Consider the following 23,687-nt stretch of genomic DNA (forward strand, 5'->3'; position numbering starts at 1 on the left):
TCAAAATATCTTTCTAAACAATTTGGATTTGTTGGAGTTCAACCAATTCATTTGAGAGCAGGTGGGATTAGCCATAATTTCTTTGTGAGCAGGCAGGATTAGTCAGAATTTATTTAGGAACCAGTGGGATTCGTCAGAATATCTTTAGGAGCCGGTGGGGTTAGTCAAAATTAATTTGGGAGCATGTGGGATTTAGCCATAATTCATTTGGGAGCATGTTGGATTAGTCATAATTCCTTTGGGAGCATGTGGGATTAGTCAGAACTCTTGTGGGAGCAGCTGGGATTGGTGTGATTTCCTTTGGGAGCATGTGGTAGTAATCAGAAATAATTTGGGAGCAGGTGGAATTAGTTAGAATGAATTTGGAAGCATGTGGGATTAGTCAGATTTCCTAGAATTCCTGTGGGATTCTATTAGTCAGACTTCCTAGAATTCCTGTGGGAGCAGATGGTACTGAAGTGATTTCCTTTGTGAGCAGGTGGGGTTAGTCAGAATTTCTTTAGGAGTGGACAGGATTGGTCAGAATTCCTGTGGGAGCATGTGGGAGTAATTAGAATTCATGTAGGAGCGTATGGGATTGGTCAGAATTCCTGTGGGAGCAGATGGTATTGATATGATTTCCTTTGGGAGCAGGTGGGATTAGTCAGAATTCTTTTGGGTGCGCATGAGCTTGGTCAGAAATTCTAAATTTCTAAACTACACTTTTAAATAACAAAAACAACCCCTTTATTATTTTAGTCTGTTGGTTTGTTCTGTATGTTGATCTCAAACTCTTGTCCATGTCCAGACACGACCCTGTACTGATCCCTAGTCATGATCAGATGGAGACGATGGATGATAATGTGAAGAGGTACGATTCCACCGGAATGTTCCACTGGTGTCCATCCAGAGACATTGAGAAGGTCATCCTGGTGAGTAAGAGCTGTGGAGTGATGAAGAGATCTCAGAGGACACAAGTGAAAACCAGAGCAACACCAAAAACCGCACAATTCTGTAATGCAGGAAAAAATACAGACAAATAAACAAGTGAAACTAATCAGTAACCACGGCAACCAGTTAATTACAACAGAAGGAATGTGAGGGACAAAATGGGGCATACTTCGAGTTTAATTATACTTTATTTATAATTATTGTATTACTAATCACTATAATTATTATCTAATTATTATGTATACACAGTGTAAGGGCAAAAGTATGTGCACCCCTGACCGTCACACCCATATATCCCTGCTGAACGTCTCATTCCAGATTTATTCCTCTTTACTGTTATAATGAGCTCCTCTCTTCTCTTCTCTTCTCTTCTGGGAAGGAGTCCACTAGATTTTGGGGTGTGGCTGTGGGTGTGTGTGTTCATTAGTGAGATCAGACCCTGATGTTGGGATGCTGAGGCTCCAGTTCCAGTTTATCCTAAAGCTGTTCAGTGGGGTTGAGTTCAGTCCGGGCTCTGTGCAGGACACTCGAGTTCTTCACTCCAACCTTCACACACCACGTCTTCATGGAGTTCACCGTGTGTACAGGAGCATCGTCATTCATGCTGGAACAGGACTGGACCTGTTAGTTCCAACTCTGTGGTAACAGTTTGGAGAAGAACCACATATTGGTGTGATGGTCAGGGGTGCACATACTTTTTGACCGTATTTATGCATAATTTATTATGTGCCTTACTTTTACTGTTTTATTTTTCATTAGTTTTATATTATTTTAATATTAAGATTTTTACTTTTTTTGTAACAATGATTTTTTTTCCCCCTCAGACCCGTAGTGAGGCAGCCATGACGGTTCTAAGTGGCCATGTGGTAGTGTGTATTTTTGGCGATGTGAAGTCGGCCTTGGTGGGTCTGCGGAACCTGGTGATGCCTCTGAGAGCGAGTAACTTCCACTACCATGAGCTGAAACACATCGTGTTTGTGGGGTCACTGGAGTACTTGAAGAGGGAGTGGGAGACGTTACACAACTTCCCCAAAGTCTCCATTTTACCTGTGAGTCCATGCGTGTGCTGATTCAGCTCTCAGAATTTACATCCATCCAACGCAATTTTCAGTATCATTGTGTGTGTGTGTGTGTGTGTGTGTGTGTGTGTAGGGTACTCCTCTGAGCAGAGCGGATCTGAGAGCTGTCAACATTAACCTGTGTGACATGTGTGTGATCCTGTCAGCCAATCAGAACAACATCGATGATGTGTCTCTGCAGGATAAAGAGTGTATCCTCGCCTCACTCAACATCAAATCCATGCAGTTTGATGACAGTATCGGCCTTTTACAGGCCAACTCGCAGGGTACACACACACACACACACACACACACACACACACACAAAAAAAAAAAACATGGGGTAAACCTGAGGTCTCCTAATGGCTAAAGATCTTCTCAATGGGCCAAGAGATGGGATTGATCACAATTCCTTTTGTAGCAAGCAAGATTGTGGGTTGGATCAGTCGATTTGGAGAAGATGAGATTGGTTAGAATTCTTTTTTTGTGGAGGTGGAGTCGGGTAAAATTATTTTGGGAGCAGGTGGGAATTGTTAGAATTTCTTTTGATGTGGATAGGACTGGTCCAAAAAGCAGCACGTGTGAGGTTAGTCAGAATTCCTTTTGTTCGAGTACCTTTATGGATGGAATTAGGATTATAAACCAGTCCTAAAACCGTCTAGACAATGAAGCGCTGATGGAAAGTGAAGTTCTGCTGTAGATGTTAATCCTGTCTCTGAGTCACTGCTGCTGTATTTGGATTCACAGCAAGAGCACCGACTGCACTTCTCTCTCTCTCTCTCTCTCTCTCTCTCTCTCTCTCTCTCTCTGGTCTGCGTCACGAATGACGAGCGGTGTCTCTCAGTCGACGTCTTTGACTGCGCCTTTGAGATCTAAGGTAAAGCTTTTCCTCAGCGTGGACACAACCTCTTTCCGTCTGATTACGCCAGGCATCCCTGTCTGTGGTGAGGTTGTGCCATGAGGTCGAGTCGAACCCAAATGCCTTCAGGTCTTCCTTGATGCAATCCTTCCATCGTTTCCTTGTGCGACCTCTGCTTCTCTTGCCTTCTGCCATCTCGCCAAATAGCAGTTGTTTGGGGATGCAATTGTCCTCCATACGACATACGTGTCCCAGCCACTGGAGTCAATTGCTGTGAATCATGGTCTCAATGGTGGAGGTCTTTGCTCTATTGAGGACTTCTCTGTTTATCTTCTTGTGCCACCATCTGATTTTAATTATCTGGCGTAGAGAACGCTGATGGAATGCTTCCAGACTTTTGAGCTGGTGTGAGAGAGTTGGCCAAGTCTCAGTGCCATACAGCAAGGATGGTGGGACAATAGCTTTATAGACAGTGAGCTAAGTAGACAGGGTAAGTCCTTCCCGATTCCATACACTTGAGCTTAGGGACTTGAATGCAGCTGCACCACGGGAGATTCTGTGTTTGACCTCTGAGTCTAACGAGGCATCTTCTGACATAACCCCACCAAGGTATGTAAACTTCTTGGCATGCTTGAGGATGAAGTTGTCAATCTTTATTGCGGGTGGATCAGGGCAGCCAATATGCATCGCTTCGGTTTTGGGTTTACTGATGGTAAGACCCCAAGCTTCGCAAGACTGATTGAGGGCAGTAACTCCATACTGCAGAGAACTTGCACTTTTTGTGGCTAGAGATGCACCATCTGCGTACAGGAAATCATCTTGCTTAGTTGTTGATGCTGACTTTGACTTTAGGCGACGCAGGTTGAAGAGCTTGCCATCCATTTTGTGGTGGATGTTGATGCCGAAGTCTGGAAGGGATCTGTGGGCATGGTGCAAGACATAAGCAAAGAATAGAATAAACAGTGTTGGGGCCAGGATGCAGCCTTGGCGCAAACCATTGGTTACCTCAAAATCTTCTGTTAGTTCACCGCTGATGGAGACACGGGCGTACGTACAGTTATGGAAGCTTTTGATGATGTTAACAAGTTTGCTGGGTATGCCAACTTTCAGTCAGAGGTGCCACATGGTGTCCTTATCCACTGTGTCAAATGCCTTGAGCAGGTCCACAAATATGATGTGCAGCTCTTGATGCTGTTCATGACGCTTCTCAATAAGCTGACGAAGGGCAAACATCATGTCATTCGTTGATCTGCCTCCTCTAAATGCGCATTGCGCTTCTGGCAAGAACTTTTCCACAACTGGCCAAATTCTGTTCAGTGTAATGTACTGTACTGAACAGAATTTATTAGTACTACACTGATAAATACTGATCTAATCACACACACACACACACACACACACACACACACACACACACACACACACACACACACTATAGTCAGATAATTCTCTCTCTCACTCTGTGTGCCCCCCTCTCTCTCTCTCTCCAGGTTTCACTCCCCCTGGGATGGATCGCTCGTCTCCTGAAAACAGTCCTGTTCATGCTTTGGATCGACAAACTTCCATCAGCACAGGAGCGAACATCCCCATCATCACCGAGCTCGGTAAATACACACACGCACACAGGATGTATTTGTTTTGATATATATATACATACATACATACAGTAGTGCTTGAAAGTTTGTGAACCCTTTAGAATTTTCTATATTTCTGCATAAATATGACCTAAAACATCATCAGATTTTCACACAAGTCCTAAAAGTAGATAAAGAGAACCCAGTTAAACAAATGAGACAAAAATATTATACTTGGTCATTTATTTATTGAGGAAAATGATCCAATATTACATATCTGTGAGTGGCAAAAGTATGTGAACCTCTAGGATTAGCAGTTAATTTGAAGGTGAAATTAGAGTCAGGTGTTTTCAATCAATGGGACGACAATCAGGTGTGAGTGGGCACCCTGTTTTATTTAAAGAACAGGGATCTATCAAAGTCTGATCTTCACAACACATGTTTGTGGAAGTGTATCATGGCACGAACAAAGGAGATTTCTGAGGACCTCGGAAAAAGTGTTGTTGATGCTCATCAGGCTGGAAAAGGTTACAAAACCATCTCTAAAGAGTTTGGACTCCACCAATCCACAGTCAGACAGATTGTGTACAAATGGAGGAAATTCAAGACCATTGTTCCCCTCCCCAGGAGTGGTCGACCAACAAAGATCACTCCAAGAGCAAGGTGTGTAATAGTTCGCGAGGTCACAAAGGACCCCAGGGTAACTTCTAAGCAACTGAAGGCCTCTCTCACATTGGCTAATGTTAATGTTCATGAGTCCACCATCAGGAGAACACTGAACAACAATGGTGTGCATGGCAGGGTTGCAAGGAGAAAGCCACTGCTCTCCAAAAAGAACATTGGTGCTTGTCTGCAGTTTGCTAAAGATCACATGGACAAGCCAGAAGGCTATTGGAAAAATGTTTTGTGGACGGATGAGACCAAAATAGAACTTTTTGGTTTAAATGAGAAGTGTTATGTTTGGAGAAAGGAAAACACTGCATTCCAGCATAAGAACCTTATCCCATCTGTGAAACATGGTGGTGGTAGGATCATGGTTTGGGCCTGTTTTGCTGCATCTGGGCCAGGACGGCTTGCCATCATTGATGGAACAATGAATTCTGAATTATACCAGCGAATTCTAAAGGAAAATGTCAGGACATCTGTCCATGAACTGAATCTCAAGAGAAGGTGGGTCATGCAGCAAGACAACGACCCTAAGCACACAAGTCATTCTACCAAAGAATGGTTAAAGAAGAATAAAGTGAATGTTTTGGAATGGCCAAGTCAAAGTCCTGACCTTAATCCAATGGAAATGTTGTGGAAGGACCTGAAGCGAGCAGTTTATGTGAGGAAACCCACCAACATCCCAGAGTTGAAGCTGTTCTGTACGGAGGAACGGGCTAAAATTCCTCCAAGCCGGTGTGCAGGACTGATCAACAGTTACCGCAAACGTTTAGTTGCAGTTATTGCTGCACAAGGGGGTCACACCAGATACTGAAAGTAAAGGTTCACATACTTTTGCCACTCACAGATATGTAATATTGGATCATTTTCCTCAATAAATAAATGACCAAGTATAATATTTTTGTCTCATTTGTTTAACTGGGTTCTCTTTATCTACTTTTAGGACTTGTGTGAAAATCTGATGATGTTTTAGGTCATATTTATGCAGAAATATAGAAAATTCTAAAGGGTTCACAAACTTTCAAGCACTACTGTATATGTGTGTGCGCGTGTGTGCCCGTCCGTACTAAAGTCAGTGTGTGTTTCCTATCATTAGCGAAGTCAGACAGGCTGCTGAATGCAGTGTGTGTGAGACAGGACAAGAGCTGCGGAACCAACATTCCAATGATTACTGAACTGGGTAACACACACACACACACACACACACACACACACACACACATATATATATATATATCAAACACAATAACCCAAACTATTGCACATTCATCTGTGTGTGCATACACACTAACTCACTTTTCTCTGTGTGTGTGTGTGTGTGTGTGTGTGTGTGTGTGTGTGTGTGTGTGTGTGTGTTAGTAAATGATTCTAACGTTCAGTTCCTGGATCAGGATGATGATGATGACCCGGACACTGAGCTCTACCTCACACAGCCTTTTGCCTGTGGAACCGCCTTCGCTGTCAGCGTGCTTGATTCCCTAATGAGTGCTGTTAGTACACACACACACACACACACACACACACACACACACACACACACACACACCAGCACTTTCTAAGGTTCAGAAACTTGTACAGGAACTAAACAGGCGAGTTGGAGAACTCTCCTGAACAAGAACTCGGCTTGGTGCGTTTAAAGAGAACACGTGAATTTGTATGTTTTGGAACACACACCCTGTGTAACACCGAGGTCCTTAAAATTTCCAGAGCACTGTTGCTAGGCAACCATGATACAGGAATCCCTAGAATAAACTTGACCACTTAGAAGCCAGAACCTATGATTTAGCTAGCGTGTAGCTGTTAAGTCTTTTATCTATCAGTAATAAGAATACTATAAATAAGATTTGTGTTTTTTCTGATCTCTTATTTATTCAGACGTACTTTAATGACAATATCCTAACGTTAATAAGGACGTTAGTGACGGGCGGGGCCACTCCCGAGCTCGAGGGTTTGTTAGCGGAGGAGAACGCACTGCGCGGTGGCTACAGCGACACACACACGCTGGCCAACAGGGACCGGTGTCGAGTGGCACAGCTCGCCCTGTACGACGGGCCGTTCGCCCAGCTCGGGGTGAGACTGCGCGCACGCGCGCACACACACACACACACACACACACACACACACACACACGTAAACACAGTGCACCATAGGTATGGACTGTAATTGTGTTTGTTGTTTTGTGGTGCTCGTTTGCAGGAAGGTGGGTGTTATGGCGATTTATTCTGTAAAGCGTTAAAGACCTACAACATGCTGTGTTTCGGGATTTACCGCTTACGAGACGCTCACCTGAGCATGCCGAGTCAGTGCACCAAACGGTGAGTTCTCCTCACACACCACGATTTTAAGAAGCAGAAACATGACATTTTCTTGTGTTCAGGTTTTTAGTCCACACTCCGGTACGAGCTGTAATCCTGTACACGCGTGTGTGTGTGACTGTTAATACCCAGTGTGTTCTGTTCTGAAGTGGTCATCAGCGTACACTGATCCCTGCAGATCTGAAAAACGAAAAGCTACCCCAGGGTTCTGTAGCGGTTCCAGTGTTTAGTAGAACTCCGTCTTCATTTTCAACCTCAATAAAAACAGCACATGAGCCAATCACCATATGAATCTAGAATGATTGACAGGTGTATAGGTGATATGAACCACCCCTTGGAAGCCCCACCCCCTTTCCCCATCTCATGTTAGTAACATTTGGGCCGGTGCGCTAGGTTCGACTCAGTTTTCCTGCGTGAAAGATGCCCTGACGTGACCTCCTCACGTTCTGTCAGAGGAAATTAGTGAATGTTTTGAGTTCATTAATGTGAAATAAAATGCATCACTTAGCTAACGGTACACACAAAAATACACCAATATATATACCAGAACATAAAAAACATCGACAGTGAATATCGTTAATTATTATCCATACAGGACACTTTTGAATGGAATAAAAACATGTGTTCTATTCCCTTCTAGCGGGTTTCATTCATTTGGTTTGATAGCATGCAATATTGTTAGAATATCGCTTATCCTACGTGTATTACGTCACTCTACCCAGTGGAGAATGAGCGTTGAATATGGTTTATGATATTGCGCAACATGATGTCATGTTGTGCAATAGCGAGCGACTGTGACAACTTATAAATAAACATGGCCGCCAGGTTTGCGTCGTTAAATACAGAAGATTTTGAGAGAATTTTGAAAGAGAAAGACGTGTTGAACACCCGAAAGGAATGCGTATGTATAATAATAATAATAATAATTTTAATAATAATGGCTGGATTTTTTTTTTGTGGTCTATCAGATGTATTCCATTCAGATACTCGTCTTTGACTCGTCTATTCAGTATCATGCTAGCGGAATGGAGTATATCTGATATACCACTCAACGCCAGCCAATATTATTTAAATATCTCATTACAATAGCACCTGCTAAAGGGTGGGGTTTATTACGCAGCATGATTCGAGTCAGTTGTTGAAGTTGATGTGTTGGAAGCAGGAGAAGGGTTACGGTTGGGGTTATGGTTAGCCCTGTTTTGACTAAAGCGTGTCAGACATTTCATTAAGACCTCAGAGAACTGTGTAAACTTGTGTAAAAGGGGTTTAATCGAACTCATCACCTCAGAATGGACCACACTGATTTTTTACTCAGTTGTAGAAAGGTCATTTTTATTTGTTGATTTCTTACACACTCGGGGAGAAAAAGGTTCTTTAGATTGTTATGGGTTCTTCACTTCTTAGCAGGATTGTTATTGGAGCCTTTTACAGTTCCGCTACATGGAACCTGTAGGGTTCCTCCTGAGTAGGGTTGCCAACTTCCTCAACCCCAAACGAGGGACGCTTTCCTCCAGGTGTGGGTGCATGCGCGCACCCCCAGCAGCTGGCCAACAGGAATGGAAATCGCAAAGTTTCATTAACCATACTATAAATCTATTCATTTCACAGTGTAAAAGGACAATCTACTACTGTACTTGCTTGGATGTATGGTTCACAGTAATAGTCAAGACCAGGGGTTTTCAAAGTGTGGGAGAGTCCGCCCCCCCTCAGAGAGCAAATAAACAACAGCGCCCCCCCACAATTTTTGTTGTTGCTATACTTAATGTTCCATTCGTATTTTAAAAAATGGTTGTTGTACACATTTTTATTTTTTTCTTTTACACATTTTAAACATCTGTGCTTTTTAAAACCTCTTTTATTTTAAACATCTGTGCTTTTTACACATTTTAAACATCTGGGCTTTTTTTAAAAACATCTTGTTTTACACATTTTAAACATCTCATAGCATCGTTAGCTAGCACCTCTTGGCAGACAACACACTGTGGCAGTGGAGCATCTTCAGATCCAGTCCATGAAAATCCAAACTTTAAATAATCGTGGTCATACTTCCTTCTTTTTTTGCTTGGCCCAGACTCTGTCTCCTCACTCACTGTAGCTTTAGGTACTAAAAATCCATCCATTTTGTCTCTGGCAAAGGCTAGCTGACGTTCGCTAAATGTCCGCAATAGTAACTACTTCTGGTTTATTTTTCCTCACGTTGCGCCCCCCCCGAAGAACTCTGGTGCCCCCTAGGGGAGGCGCGCCCCACACTTTGAAAAGCCCTGGTCAAGACAATTATTTCAAGTTTTCTTACATTTTATGTTCTTTTCTTGAAATAGCACGAGACTATAACCATATGCCACAGACCCTGAAAAGCCTAAACCAACCACTGTCAAACTAACTTATCCCAGTTCTCAACAGTACATGGGGAGGGGAGGGGTGTGTGTGTGTGGTGATGATTTCCATAATTGATGTTCGCATTATCGGCTGCGTATGCAGTGATGTTTCTAATATCCAGCTCATAATTTTCCAGGCAGGTCATTAGAGCTTGGTGTATGCCATTTGCCGTTTCATCGCTGCCTTCATAAAAGTCAAGCAACTTCGATTGTACGCCATCGGACACAGAGAAATACCTCACGCATACTGGAAACTTTTTCTGTTTCCCTTATTTGAGGCATCGGTGGCAAGTGAAAAATAGACAGACTTACCTTCGGCTGGAGAAAGGTTAGGCAGAACTTTCCCCACTGTGCTCGGTCCTAAAACATTCATGGTGATCATCTCAGCTTTGGTTCTGCCCAATGCATCTCTTAGCAACACATGAATCTTGAAATAAAGTCCCATTTAACTTAACAGTGCTGTTATAGCTAAGACCGTGGTTGATGGTATGGTATACATAAGCTACCTCACTTGCGGCAATTTTGTTGATTTCTGCCGTAGATGCGGCGAAGAATGTACCAATGTTGCTTGCTCCTTTTGCTAGCACAGCCTTTTTGTGAATTTCTGAGGCTTCATGGCGAGTTAAATCATTCTCGTCACCATGGCTAATGGATAGTTCTTGGCGGCATACTGTACAAAACGCTTTCTTTGCGTCGTCGGCGACTGCTTTAACCCATGGCCTTTTGGCTTTGGCCAGTCCACACACACACCCGTCCGTCACTACGAACAACCGTGAGTTTGTGTGAGTTTTGGCGCGACGAGGCTGTGATTGGAATACGGGACTGGAGCTGTCCCTGAAGGGACAAATCAAAATTGCCCATAAATTGTGATGTCCCGGACAATACGGGACGGTTGGCAACCCTACTCCTGAGGCACCAAACAGAAGAACCCTCCAGGGTGCTCAGTGGAACCTTTTTTTTTTTTCTTAGAGAGTGTAATGATGAAGCTTTTTACTTCATGATAATTTCTGCCTAATTGATGACATGGACATGTGTGAAATCTGTTAACACACCACTGTAGGTGTGTGTGTGGATGTGATAAAGGCTCACTCACACACTCACTCACTCACTCACTCACTCACTCACACTCTCTCTCTCTGTCTGTCTGTCTGTCTCAGCTACGTGATCACCAATCCTCCGTACGAGTTCGAGCTGGTCCCCACAGACCTGATCTTCTGTTTAATGCAGTTTGATCACAACGCGGCTCAGTGCCGCTCCACGCTCTCACACTCCTCACACTCCTCACACTCGTCCAGTAAAAAAAGCTCATCTGTTCACTCCATCAGCACCAAACACACCAAGAGCCGAGAGCCACGAGACAAGCCCAAGTACGTTCCCCTTTAACGCACACTCTGTCTCTTTATCTGTCTTTCTCTCTGTAGTGTTGTTTCCATCCATCTGTTTGAAATCTAAACATAGAAACATCAGAAATAACGCCTCAGTATCACTTCCTGTGAGGGGGAACCTGTGATCGAAACACTGTCTGGAGTAAAACTGCATACTACTGCACTAAACAGTATCATTTTCATACCATCCTGAAATATTTCTCTACACAAGTTTATAGAATAAACCGACCATAATAATCCTACAGTAACTATACTGCCTTTAAAACTGCACGTCACTGCCCCCTACTGGAGACGTATCGCTTTCTTTAAATCCCAGTTTTTGTCCTAAGTGTCTGCGGAAATAAACTGAACATCATTTCACGTCTGAAAAGCTAAAAGTGTCTTATCTTAATATTAAAAATCAAAATTCTTGCAACACAGACAGAAAAACCAACATAGTGACAGTAAACATATAGTTTGTGGATTTTTGTTAAAAAGCAAACATTTGAAGTGAAATCATATTCCATAAATTTAAAAGTGAAGTTTTTTTGTATTTTCTTTTGACAAAAGTAATCAGAACATTATTGCAGGGAAATATGGACGCCAAGCACAGTCTGACTAAACGCTAAAGCTAACAGTGTAGCTAGCTGTGATGACGCCTTTACGCATTTTATATAGTCAGTCACCGTGGAAATGAAACCGAATCATCTGAAACGTCAACATTTACCTCAGACGTGTTGTTAGATTCCTCACAAAAAGCTTCCGTGTGACTAAAATTACACGACTTGGCATTAAACTCGGCGTTAAACAAGGACTCTGTACTGACAAACTAAAGTATAGCTACAGGCAGTAGCTAGTTGTCATGGTAACAGGGAAAGCCTTACTGTGGCTACATTTATAAGCTGACTAAATACCCAGGTTAGTGATGTAGCTCACCGTGAAGTAGCGGTTAAGTCGTTTACACAGACACAGTGACCGTGGAAACGAAAGAACGATCTGGAACATCAACATTTACCTCAGTTGTGCTGTAAAGTTACTGAAAAAAAAAATCTTCCATTTGCCTAAAATTACAGAAGTTACACTTAGCATCGACGGCTAAAGAAGGCTCTGTACTGAGACGTGTAGCTAGAAGTGTTAGCGTGTTGTCATGGTAACAGGGAAAGCCTTGTCATCGGTATTCATACTATTTTCAGTTACTATTTAGTGCAGTTGTGCGTGGTTTCGGACCTGACGTTTCAAACATGGCCCGTGTGTGTGTGTGGCGCTTTTTGATGATGTCATCTTGTTGCGTCTCTAAAAAAATATTCAATATAACAGCAGCTGATGGAAACTCACATCACCCTGGAATTGAATTTATGACATTTGAATGAAATCAGTGCATGCGTGCGCCATTTGCTTCAGAACTTCACATCAGACTCGGCGTCACCTCACACACCCATGTTAATGTTTCTGATTTTTTTTTCATTGTTTTGACACCATTTTGCACTGAAACTGCACTTTAAGCATCTCACAGCACCGCGACATGGACGTGCTCATGGACGTAAATCACTGCCTCGCCTTTTTGTGTCCTCAGCCGTGTGCTCGTCTACGTTTCTTTCTAAATGAACACAAGCGTTAAATTAAAATCCCACGTATTTAACACGTGTGTAAGGAATAAAAACAGAAGGGTGATTCTGTTACGTTGATTAATTTCCTATAACAGCACATCACCGAGTGGTTTGTTCCTCTTGTACCACAGTAATCTAACAATTCTTATTCACTGAAGAATAACACATCATCATACTTTTTATCTGTTTATGGTTACCTGTAATGCTATGGAATGTCCTTGAAACAAGTCCGTTCCTGTTGTCACTTAAGTTATAGCAGCAATAAACATCACAGTTTTTTTTTTTTAAATTACACGTTTACGTGGCACGTCTGCCTGTTATAGAAAATTAACCAGCAGCTTCTGACCAATCACGATCCAGAACTCAACAGCGCTGTGGAGTAAAACGACTTCATGCTTTTTATTTACGGTTGATAAGTTTGTAAGTTCAGTGTTTCTAAATTCTGCTCCTTTCGTCAACCTGCACTACACACACCTGCTTCAAGGAGAAAGGGGTGGGATAATAAACAGGAAGTGGTCATCAGTGAAATCACATGCATCATCTTTCATACATGATGTTTAAAAGGAAACAAACGTGCTACACCTCTAGAGGGCGCTCTCACCAATCACCTCCAAGCTTATGTTTACTCAGCATTGTGTAGATTAAAACGGTCCAAATTATTTCTTATATATTAAATAAATTAATTCAAATGTTCCTAATGTGCCTCGTAGTACTGCTCATTTAAATACAGACACGCCCCAAATTAACCATATATAGGCATTGCTCCAAATTTTACCTTTTCTAACATTTTCTTAATGTTGTTTTTAATCCATTTACGAAACATGAACAAATACTGACCTGTCATAAAAATAAAAACCGCCCGGTCTCTGAAAACACGCCCACAGATCTTATATCCTGAGTGTTTTATGGGATTTGAGCATAAAGATAAGCCTGTTTATATTTAACGCTGATTAGTTTTGTATGTAATCCAGTGTAGTAGCAGTGTGTATAAAGAGTACGGTACACATTACACTCATGACTTTGTTTTTCACACACAGCTAGTGTGAGATCTGAACACACGTTCCTCTGGATCTGCCACACTCTTCAGATCGAGTTCATACACACAGTTGTGAAAGGCTGTGGAACTTTCACAAATTTATTTTGTTCTCAGAAATATCTGACCAATCATGAGGCAGGATTTCAGGGCGTGGCTGAGTGTATTTTAATGTATTTTATTTAAGTGTTAATTTAACCAGGGATAAATTCTTATTTATAGAAAGTGTAGAGAAGAAAAAAACAGAGTAGAGATATGGGTCTGTCTCAGAAACTGGGTACTGTGGGGGTTCCCCACTAAATATACTCCCAGTCAATAAACTATACGGTTTTGAATGGTGATGTTGGTTTTAATTTGAAATAAAATGATGAAAGAAATAATACAGATAAAACTAAATCTTTGATGTGAATACTCTGTTCAGAATTTGGCAAAAATTCTGTAAATTTGTGGAAAAATGGCGGCTTGATCTGGGACATGATAAACGGTCGACTACATCGCATTCCCTTAAAAAGGTTGTAGTCCGCTGAAAAGTCTACAGTTATCACTAATTGTATTTTAAGTTGTAACTTTATACACCTAAGGATTGGTGCGCTCACAGAATAATCATAACCGTAATAAAACATCACGCAAAATTTGATCACTGTTGTAACTCCATTTTCCGCAAACCCAAAACCAATACGATCGTGCGTTTTGATCTAAACGGAAAGCCTCAGGGTCGAGGTCGTGACCTCACCAAAAGTAGTAACTTAAAATCACTACGCCGTATAAAAATTTAGTTATAAATCTGCGATTTTGTTTTTTAAAACGAAAGCTGAAAGTTAGGTATAGAATATGTTTCTTACAGAATATGTTACGATGGTAGCTGGTCTTGTATGAATTTCTGAGCTATAAAATGAGTTGTGGATTATTTTTTACCGTAGCGTGTTATTTGTGTGCGGGGAAGGACACACATTAACAATTTGTATGTGTAGAATGGAATTTTCCACTCCAGCAGTTAGAAGTTGATCGTGCTTCCATTTGCGGTCTTTCTGTTACGCGGGTGATCTGTTCGGACGTTATCACTGAAAAGGTGAGTTTTGACAGTTTTATTTTGGTTTAGTCTTGCAGTATAAGGCAATAGAATGTTTCTTTTTCATCTTACTTTCATATTTCGTAGTGTTTGCGTATTTTTGGCCAATATTTTGCAACCATGGTCAATTTAGATCGAACTTTTGATAGACTCTACGGCCAGTCACTTTGCCCCGCCCCTGCCTCGCGCTCTGTCCGGTACGGTAGTGATGTCCCGTTGCTCGCGCGCCGCAGCAAAGACCCGCGCGACCTTCAGCCGGAACAGTCGCTGTTCTTTTACCACCGCCGTTATTCTCATCTTTCCGGTGTGTTCTTGATTTTTCCATTGTGTCCTATTTCGCCGTATCAAATACCCAAACTGTATCATATTATTCATATTTAAGTGAAAAATCAATTCAGTCATAACTTGGCATTTTTAACCCAAGCAATCAAAAAGAGGAAATTTATTCAATATTTTCACTCCTCTGTGAAGGAGGGGCTTTAATTCTTCATGATGGAGTTATTTTATATGGAAATCAATTTTACAAAAGCGTTTGAATTGTAATATAAAAAATGTTCCACAGTGGAGGCCAGATAAAGCAAGATACTATCTTTATTCTTATTAAACATGACAAAAGAAACATTGAGTGTTCGGTAAATGCAAAAAAAACAGTAAAATTAGAAAATTTATTTTTTGACCATAATGTCCCAGATGAGAGAGCAGTTTCTGAGACGCACCCATATAAATGTATAAATGAAGCAGGTTCACAGTAAAATGTCTTTTAATAGAGTTTCTGAAAATACAGAAATAAATTCTGACGCGTTTATGGAGAAATCCAGCTTTGATGTTGAAGTTCTCTGGAGCAGAGCTCAGACATGATGAAGACACCAGATGATGGTTCAGATTTAGGAACTTTTTATCGAACATGGAGAGCAAGAACCTCAACGTTAGATATGAGAACGAGTGTGAAGGGTGTGTGTGTGTGTGTGTGTGTGTGTGTGAAGTGCAAAAGGAGCAGAAGTGACAGAACCACTGAACACTTTTACTGTAACTTCCAAACTCATGTCATTCTCATTTCCCCTCACGTGAACAACATGGTTTAAGTTTCACCACCTTCTCCTGCTCATGAGATACCAGCAAGCTTTTAAGGCAACAGTGTGTGGAACTCTGAACAGGAACTCTAGGACTGAAACTCTAATCAGGAACTCTAATCAGGAACTGTTTAGTACCTCTAATCAGGAACTCTGAACTGAAACTCTAAACAGGAACTGTTTAGGATCTCTAACTCTAGAACTGAAACTCTAATGAGGAACTGTTTGGGAACTCTAACCAGGAACTCTAGAACTGGGTTCAGTGTTGCGTGCTGAACAGGATCTACCTCCCTGGGTTCTGGAGCGGGTGAACTGACTCGAGTCTGATCTCTCAGTGATTAGACCTCGATCACATTTTAAAGTTTATTATTATATCAGAATATTATAATTATCGGTACAAATCTCACAATCTGACTGTTTTCTCTGCTCATGGGCAGTGTTTATGACGTTAAAAGGAACAGTCACATGACCAAAATGTAACTTCTGATTGGTTTGTAGCCCAATGCAAAGTAAACTCTTCAGAACCCTTAAAGGTTTTATGTAGCAAACTGTTTGTTTTCCATCAGCAGAAGCGTTTACATGTTAGCGAGAGCTCCGTGTAGAATCCTGTGAGAGAACACTTCAGGGTTCTTAGTTCCTGTTAAAGGGTTCTATTTAGGCGCTTTTGGACCAAACAGTTCCAGAGTTTCATTGAGAGGAACCACCTCCTGGGGATCTCCCGTGAGAACTACACACCTTCAGGGGCTTTCTTCTGTTTGCATTCACACGGCCAGCAGGAACGCTGAAGTGATGTAAACCGGCGGCGGTTGCTATAGCAACGTCACTAGTTTGTCTCCGTATGAATGTGTGTCTTTTCCTCCAGTGTTCTTGTGTCGCTGTGAAAGCCCCACAGACAAGAACGTTTATTTAATTAAGATTGTTTGTGTAGAGACGTCAAAATCATGCTGCATTTCCTCTGCCGCGTATACAGAGCCCTCCACAATTATTGGCACCCCTTGGAAAGATCAGTAAAAATGGTTAGAAAAAATCCACCTTTTGGTGAAGTCGCTTCATCTCACACTGAAGAAATGAGAAAAATCCAACCTTTAATTGAAATAAATTTATTCAGAGGAAAACAAATCTCTCTTCAAGAAATACTTATTTTCAACAAAAAAAACCACATGCACCACTATTATTGGCCCCCCTGGAAATGATCGTGAACATGATGTAGCTGTACCTTGGGAAAAGTCTTAACTGCTTTTTTTATTGGGTTCTACACAGGACCAGAGGCAAACGCAGAACCGTTAAGGGTTCTAGGTTTTTTTAAGACCATTAGAGCACCATTTAGATAGAAAAGAGATTTTATTGCGTTTAAACTGATCATGAAGAATTACATTTTTGTAAGGAGAATTATTTTTAAATTGTTTAAAGTGTTGCCTGATAAAGTGAGTGGTGTATCACGAGCATGAAAGTCACTGCCTCGTGAAAAGAACACGATAATTATTTACTCAAACTCACACAGTGTCTGTGCACGAGAACCCACATTAAACTCTGTTCCTGCGCGTCCACAGTCTCAACGTTCCGGATGCTAGAACCCACTTTATTATTCTGTTTAATGAGTGACTGATGTTAAGGGTCTGATGATAAACACACACACACACACACACACGTTCTAGCAGTGTAAGCATCAGCGTTGTGTGTGATTACAGTTCATTTTTTTGTCATTATCACGTCCTTCCGAGCGCACGTCATTAAACTGAGCTGTTTGTTTTAACAGTTGCTGAGCGAATGTGGACGGTGTCTATGGTTAGTAAGTGGACTTTCGGATATTTTATCACTTCTTTTTCTCATTTCTTTCTCCCTCACGTCATCATTCAGATTAAATCCTAATCCTTTTCCCTGCTGTAAATGTTCACTTCAGTATTTTGAAGCTCGTCTCGAAATGACAGTGAAATGTTTAAAATGTTGTAAATGTTGGAATCTGTAAGAATGATTTGTTGATATTCCTGTGTGTATATTATAACTCCTGGACCAAAGTACTGATTATAACTTTGTTTGTTTTGGGATATTATAAATCATGTAAAGGAGAAACTTACAGATCTTATGAAGAAATAAATATGATAATATACTCTTAATAATATTCACAGTAATCCTAATAAAATGAGATTTTTCTGTATTAAAGCCATGAGCAGAGCTTTATTGCAGCACAGAGCAATGATTCACTTATTGTTTTTTTTTTTAATTTCCTCATCACACTAATATTTTAACATCTTTACAATGGAATTGTTTATAATTATAGTGTAAAAACACGGACGGGGCTCTAGTGGAACAGCCTCGAAACCTAAAACTCAAATCCATGAATGATGTTTAGAACATTTCACCCGCAAACGTCCTGAGTCACTGAATCAAAACTGATTCATTTTGATTCTTTTGAATCCAAATCTGTGAATCAGTTGAGAGACGGAATGAATGTTTTTTGGAACGTGTTTATACGACATTTTATATACCAGGTGTAAACACTCAGCACTTCTTCTCTGCAGTAAAGGTTCTGAGTAGAACAAAGCTACAGCTGTTAGCTATTTAAAGAACTTCTGAAGAACCCTTTTTAAAGAACCTGCCTATCTTAATATATTAATAAACTATGTTGATAAAAATATATATTGAAAGTGAGTGTAAACACCAAACTGATGAAGGCTGTAGAGCACGGAGCCGTGGGCCTGCGTGAAAACGGCGTTTTAACAAAACATCGTAATCTTAAAACGATAAAAAGTTTAAAAAGCATCAAATCCAACATGACGGTGACTCGGCGTTTTACTCCGACGTGTTTAACACTGACACTCGGCTAATTATTAACGTTAAACTCGACTCAGTGCTACATGTTAAAGATGAACGTGTGTATAAAGTGTAAATAAGAGGCGGAGTCAGTGCTCATTAGCAGATTTATTTTTGACGTACTGAAATTCAGCTACAGAATTTAAGTATTTTCAGAATGTTAGCATGTGAAGTATTTTTCCGAAACTCGCTGATCTGTAAATGTGAACACGTGATGCCTTAAATCCAATAAACAGGGAAAAAAAACATTCTTAGGAAGCAAACTTGCTGAATATCGATGTTGCCTTAGTGCTCTGATTCACGCTTTAAAAAACTTTAATTTTATTTACTTTTTTTAATTAAATACCAAAAACATCAGTTGCTAGCTAGTTGGCTAAAGTTTAGCTAGACATAGATGTACCTAGAGCTAGCTTCGCTCTTACTAGCTAACACTACAGTACTAGCGCCAGTGAACTTGTTTGTTTTTTAAATGATTAATTGTTTTATTTAATGAGTAATTTTCTGTTTCTTGTGTTTATCCAGACAGTTATATATTAGCTACACTAGTTTAGCTAACTAGATGTTAGCGATGTCCTAATTAATTTCTTAATCAGTAAAAGACAGGAATAATTCAAGTTTACATTTAACAATAAAAACTGATCTGCTGGCTACAAGTTAGCGAGCTAATGTTCTCATGAAGGTTTTATATCGAGCTCTACAACAGTAACACTTCCTGTCAGACAGAGTGACCGGTAGAACCCTATTTTATAAGCTAAGAGCCTTTAATTATCCAAGTACCCTTAAAGAACCCTGTTTTATAAGATTATTAGTAAGCTGAGTATGTTTGCTTTACAAACTCTTCTTAATTCTGTTCCTAGAATCTTTCATTTAACTCGACTATCTTGGTACTTGGTTTAAAAAAGGTTATTTAAGGGTTCATTGGATAATTAAAGGATAGGCAAAGCCTCCTAAAACTATTTACTTTATCTGTATTATGATGGGGAAACTGAATCTCTAGAACCTGTAGAGTTCTACATAGAATATTCAAGAGGCTCCCCAATGGGACACCTGAAGAACCAATCAGTGGTGGGTTTCCCAAAAGCCTTTTAACACTAAGAGCATCTTAACTAGGAGAGAGAGAGAGAGAGAGAGTGTCCATTGTGCTGCTCGCTCGACCATTTAATGATGATCTTTGTGCTGCGATGCGTTTGGGAAACTCGCCACAGGGTTCTAAATTTTCTGAGCGTTCTTTAGTTTGTCCCTCTATCAGAACCTGCACAGTGCTGATACAGAGGCTTTTTCTTTGAAGAACCATGTCCTATTTAGTTCTTGGTACTCAACTGGGGGGGGGGAGTTTTCCTCAGGTGTTCATCAAGGCATCATTGGATAATTAAGGGTTCTTGGACTCCCAAAAGAGTTGTGTGTGGAACCTTCTCTGTTATAGGAGAGGACTGGATTCTATGTAGAAAATGTTTTAAGGAAGCTAGAACCCTTAACCATGGAACCTTTTTGAACAGCTTGATGTATTATGATGGAATGTTGTGATAAAACGTTCAGGCTCCTTTTAAAAGTGCTTCATTTCTCTGCCAAGTTTCTGATCAGATTTCTGGCGTGAAGGTGTTCCACTAGAATCCTGTAGAACCGTCTGAGTGTTACTGTGTTTCCTGCTTTAGAACGCACTTGATTTCATTTCTTCAGCAGAACATGGGTTTTAGAATTTTAGAAATGAGTGAAAGAAACCGGACTCACTGAGTTTCTTTTCTCCAAAGTGCACCGTGGATGAGTTGAGGGGTCACAGGTATGAACACACACACACACACACACACACACGTGCATGGAACCCCTGTGCTGATGAAGCATTCGGTTCTGAGTGGAAAATACACAAACAGATGCATTCAGTCCAAAGCGAGTGGTGTGTGTTTAACATTTTGCTTTTTATCCTGAAAGCAAAGTGACTCTTTGGTGCGAGCGACTGCATCAGAAACTTCATTCCTCAGCCTGAACTGCACAACGCTAGTCTTGCTAAATGCTAAATGACCCTAGCATTTGGTGCTTCCACGTTATGGTTTGGTTTGCTGTACTTTGCACTTCCTGCATGGGTTTTTGTTTCATAGCTTGCTGTATTTTCCGGATTCTAAGATTTCTGTCAAACTCAACTGAAATAAAACTTTTGTACAAATTTGCGACGTGTGGGCTGCAGATCACAAGAACACAATGTGGATTTTTTTCTCTGAGGTGAAACAGTGCAAGAATCAGACTGTGTACTTTGCGTTCATTCGTTTATCATTCTGAAATGAAAAACAAGTAAATAGGCTTTTACTTTTAATTTTTTTTTTATCATGTGCTAAAACAGGAAATGAATTCCTTTTATTTTCTAAAATTATTCCAAACAATAAATCTCAGAAGATTACTGGTACCCATGAATGTGGATCGTGATATGGAGTCATCGTATTTCTACATTTGCTGTTTTTCAGTATTGACCTTTACTACATTACTTTATGATTTATTCCTTTGTTTCCACACATTTCACCCATCGACTGTAGAAAACGTGAAGAGCGTGACGTCTCTAAAAGTGAGGCCTCCACAGCTCTCGCACCCCTGCTGGCCGGCTGCAGTATAATGTGTAGCTCCGCCCATCCCCGTGTGCTTCAATGATACCCTGGTTCTTCTACTACAGTGTCTAATTTGAACAGTTAGTTTCCCCGATGCTGATATCTGCACATTTTTTAGTTTTTAAAACATTATTGTAGTATATCATAAGAAGGGGGCGGCACGGTGGTGTAGTGGTTAGCGCTGTCGCCTCACAGCAAGAAGGTCCTGGGTTCGAGCCCCAGGGCCGGCGAGGGCCTTTCTGTGTGGAGTTTGCATGTTCTCCCCATGTCCGCGTGGGTTTCCTCCGGGTGCTCCGGTTTCCCCCACAGTCCAAAGACATGCAGGTTAGGTTAACTGGTGACTCTAAATTGAGCGTAGGTGTGAATGTGAGTGTGAATGGTTGTCTGTGTCTATGTGTCAGCCCTGTGATGACCTGGCGACTTGTCCAGGGTGAACCCCGCCTTTCGCCCGTAGTCAGCTGGGATAGGCTCCAGCTTGCCTGCGACCCTGTAGAAGGATAAAGCGGCTAGAGATAATGAGATGAGATGAGATCATAAGAAGGCGTGGCTACACTTGGGAATGAAGTGACTAACAGATTTCCTGGAAGAGACCAGCTGCAGCCATCCAGCTTCCATCGCCACAGAACTTGCGCACATTTAGCTCCTTATTTGAGCTTTTCTGGACACGTGCACAAATACAAACTCTTATCCATTTCTGTTAAAAACATTTAAAACATCAAGAGGTTTAATCACACGAGCTGCAGAGTCACCTGGACAGCAGTACACTCCCCGGCCACTTTAATAGGGATGTGTTGTTGATTCTAAGATCGCTGTTCTTGGCTGCAGGAGTGGAACCCAGTGTGTTCTTCTGTCTGCTGTTGCATGCTGAGATGCTTTTCTGCTCACCACGGTTGTAAAGAGTGATTATATGAGTTATTATATCCTTCCTGGCAAAAAAGCTCAAACCAATCTGTCCATTTTCTGATCTCTGACCCTCTCTTATCAACAAGGCGTTTGTTTCCACCCACAGAACTGTCGCTCACTCACTCAGTGTTTTTTGTTTTCTGCGCCATTCTGTATAAACTCTAGAGACTGTTGTGTGTGAAAACCCCAGGAGATCAGCAGCTTCTGAAATACTCAAACCAGTCCATCTGGCTCAAACCAACACCCATACCACAGTGAAAGAAAGAAAGTCACACTTCACTGTGAGATCACAGTTTTTCCCATTCGGATGTTTGAACATTAACTGAAGCTCTTGTATGATTTGAAGCATTGTGCCGGTGAGTGTATTATTTCAGTATTAAAGTGAACACACACTACTGATAACATTAGGATGGATTTTATAAGTATGCGCGTTAGTTTTATTTCCAGTTCATGCTCATGTGATGAATGTCCTATATCGACGCATCAGTACGAAAGAAATCTCTCCAGCTGAAGCTATTTAATCTCTCTGGATAGACATAAGATTGAGTTCCACAATGAAGACGTTCTGCGACATGCCGGACCTTGGTATTTGGAGAAGGGGGCGGGGCCTGTCAACAAAATGAGTGGGTGTACCTGACTTCGACTGCGCAGACTCGGCTAACAGAGCCACGCCTTCAGTGTTTTCTACAGTCGATGGTTTCACCACACAGTCTAGGAATTAAATATTCATGAATCCAAATCCACTTTACAGCCAAAAACTTTTTTTTTTTAAAACATCTGCTTTTTCAAGTTTTATTTTTAAATTCAAAATGATAAATGTATAGGGATCATTACTCATTATAATCACTGCACCCAAATTCTCCACAAGTGTCATTTCTAATATTTAGAAAACACTTTAATGAAAGTATTTTATAAATGGTTTTAAATTCAGCGTACTGAAAGACTTATTTTCCGGAAAACACAGTAAGAGCATGATGACCAGCTGTGACCATGAAAATCTCTGAAGCTTCCGGAGAGCATGTGTGAGAGGAATTTGCCTGCTAAACAACATGAGCTGGGAATTTTCTGATGGAAAGGAAAGCGAATTTGAAATAAAATAAATGTTTATGGTTCTGCAGATTTCTTTTAGAGAACCAAAAACCAACAACCAAAGAACCGCTGCGACTGAGAAGCTGCTGATGTTCACACCTGAACGAACACCTGATCAAATATTTAATTCAGAACTGCACTGTGTGAGGACGAGTTCCTGTTACACCCTGAAGATGATTATTTTCCTCTAACAGCACGCCCCAAAATGTTTTATTCCTCTTGCACCACAGCAACTTACCGACATTTAACATTTTAATGATTAAAAGAAAAACACATCGTACTTTTTACACATTTATAGTCATGTTTAATGTTGGTGAAACCTGTTGTCAAACTCGCATAAACATCCTCACGCCAACGTACAAACGCCGTGTTG

The 23,687-nt window shown here is 41.0% G+C and overlaps 1 protein-coding gene across 9 annotated transcripts in view; it reads left to right on the forward strand.

Annotated features, from left to right (window-relative positions):
- LOC132897879 (calcium-activated potassium channel subunit alpha-1-like) overlaps positions 1-20,705 on the forward strand; it is a 158,621-nt gene extending 137,916 nt beyond the window's left edge. For 5 of the 9 annotated variants that reach the window (XM_060939137.1, XM_060939138.1, XM_060939133.1 and 2 more), the window contains 9 exons: positions 788-911; positions 1,755-1,979; positions 2,083-2,275; positions 4,338-4,451; positions 6,184-6,267; positions 6,447-6,577; positions 6,963-7,157; positions 7,284-7,402; positions 10,935-17,982. In XM_060939137.1, the coding sequence (XP_060795120.1) occupies positions 788-911; positions 1,755-1,979; positions 2,083-2,275; positions 4,338-4,451; positions 6,184-6,267; positions 6,447-6,577; positions 6,963-7,157; positions 7,284-7,402; positions 10,935-11,160 (1,411 nt within the window). In that variant the 3' untranslated portion in view covers positions 11,161-17,982. Of the gene's footprint in view, positions 1-787; positions 912-1,754; positions 1,980-2,082; positions 2,276-4,337; positions 4,452-6,183; positions 6,268-6,446; positions 6,578-6,962; positions 7,158-7,283; positions 7,403-10,934; positions 17,983-20,479 lie in introns of those variants that run through there. The other 4 variants (XM_060939136.1, XM_060939140.1, XM_060939135.1 and 1 more) reach the window with 3 other exon arrangements.
- Positions 20,706-23,687: the final 2,982 nt, after the last annotated feature.

The sequence above is a fragment of the Neoarius graeffei genome, chromosome 14 (genome assembly GCF_027579695.1).
Source record: "Neoarius graeffei isolate fNeoGra1 chromosome 14, fNeoGra1.pri, whole genome shotgun sequence".
Lineage (NCBI taxonomy): Eukaryota > Metazoa > Chordata > Actinopteri > Siluriformes > Ariidae > Neoarius > Neoarius graeffei.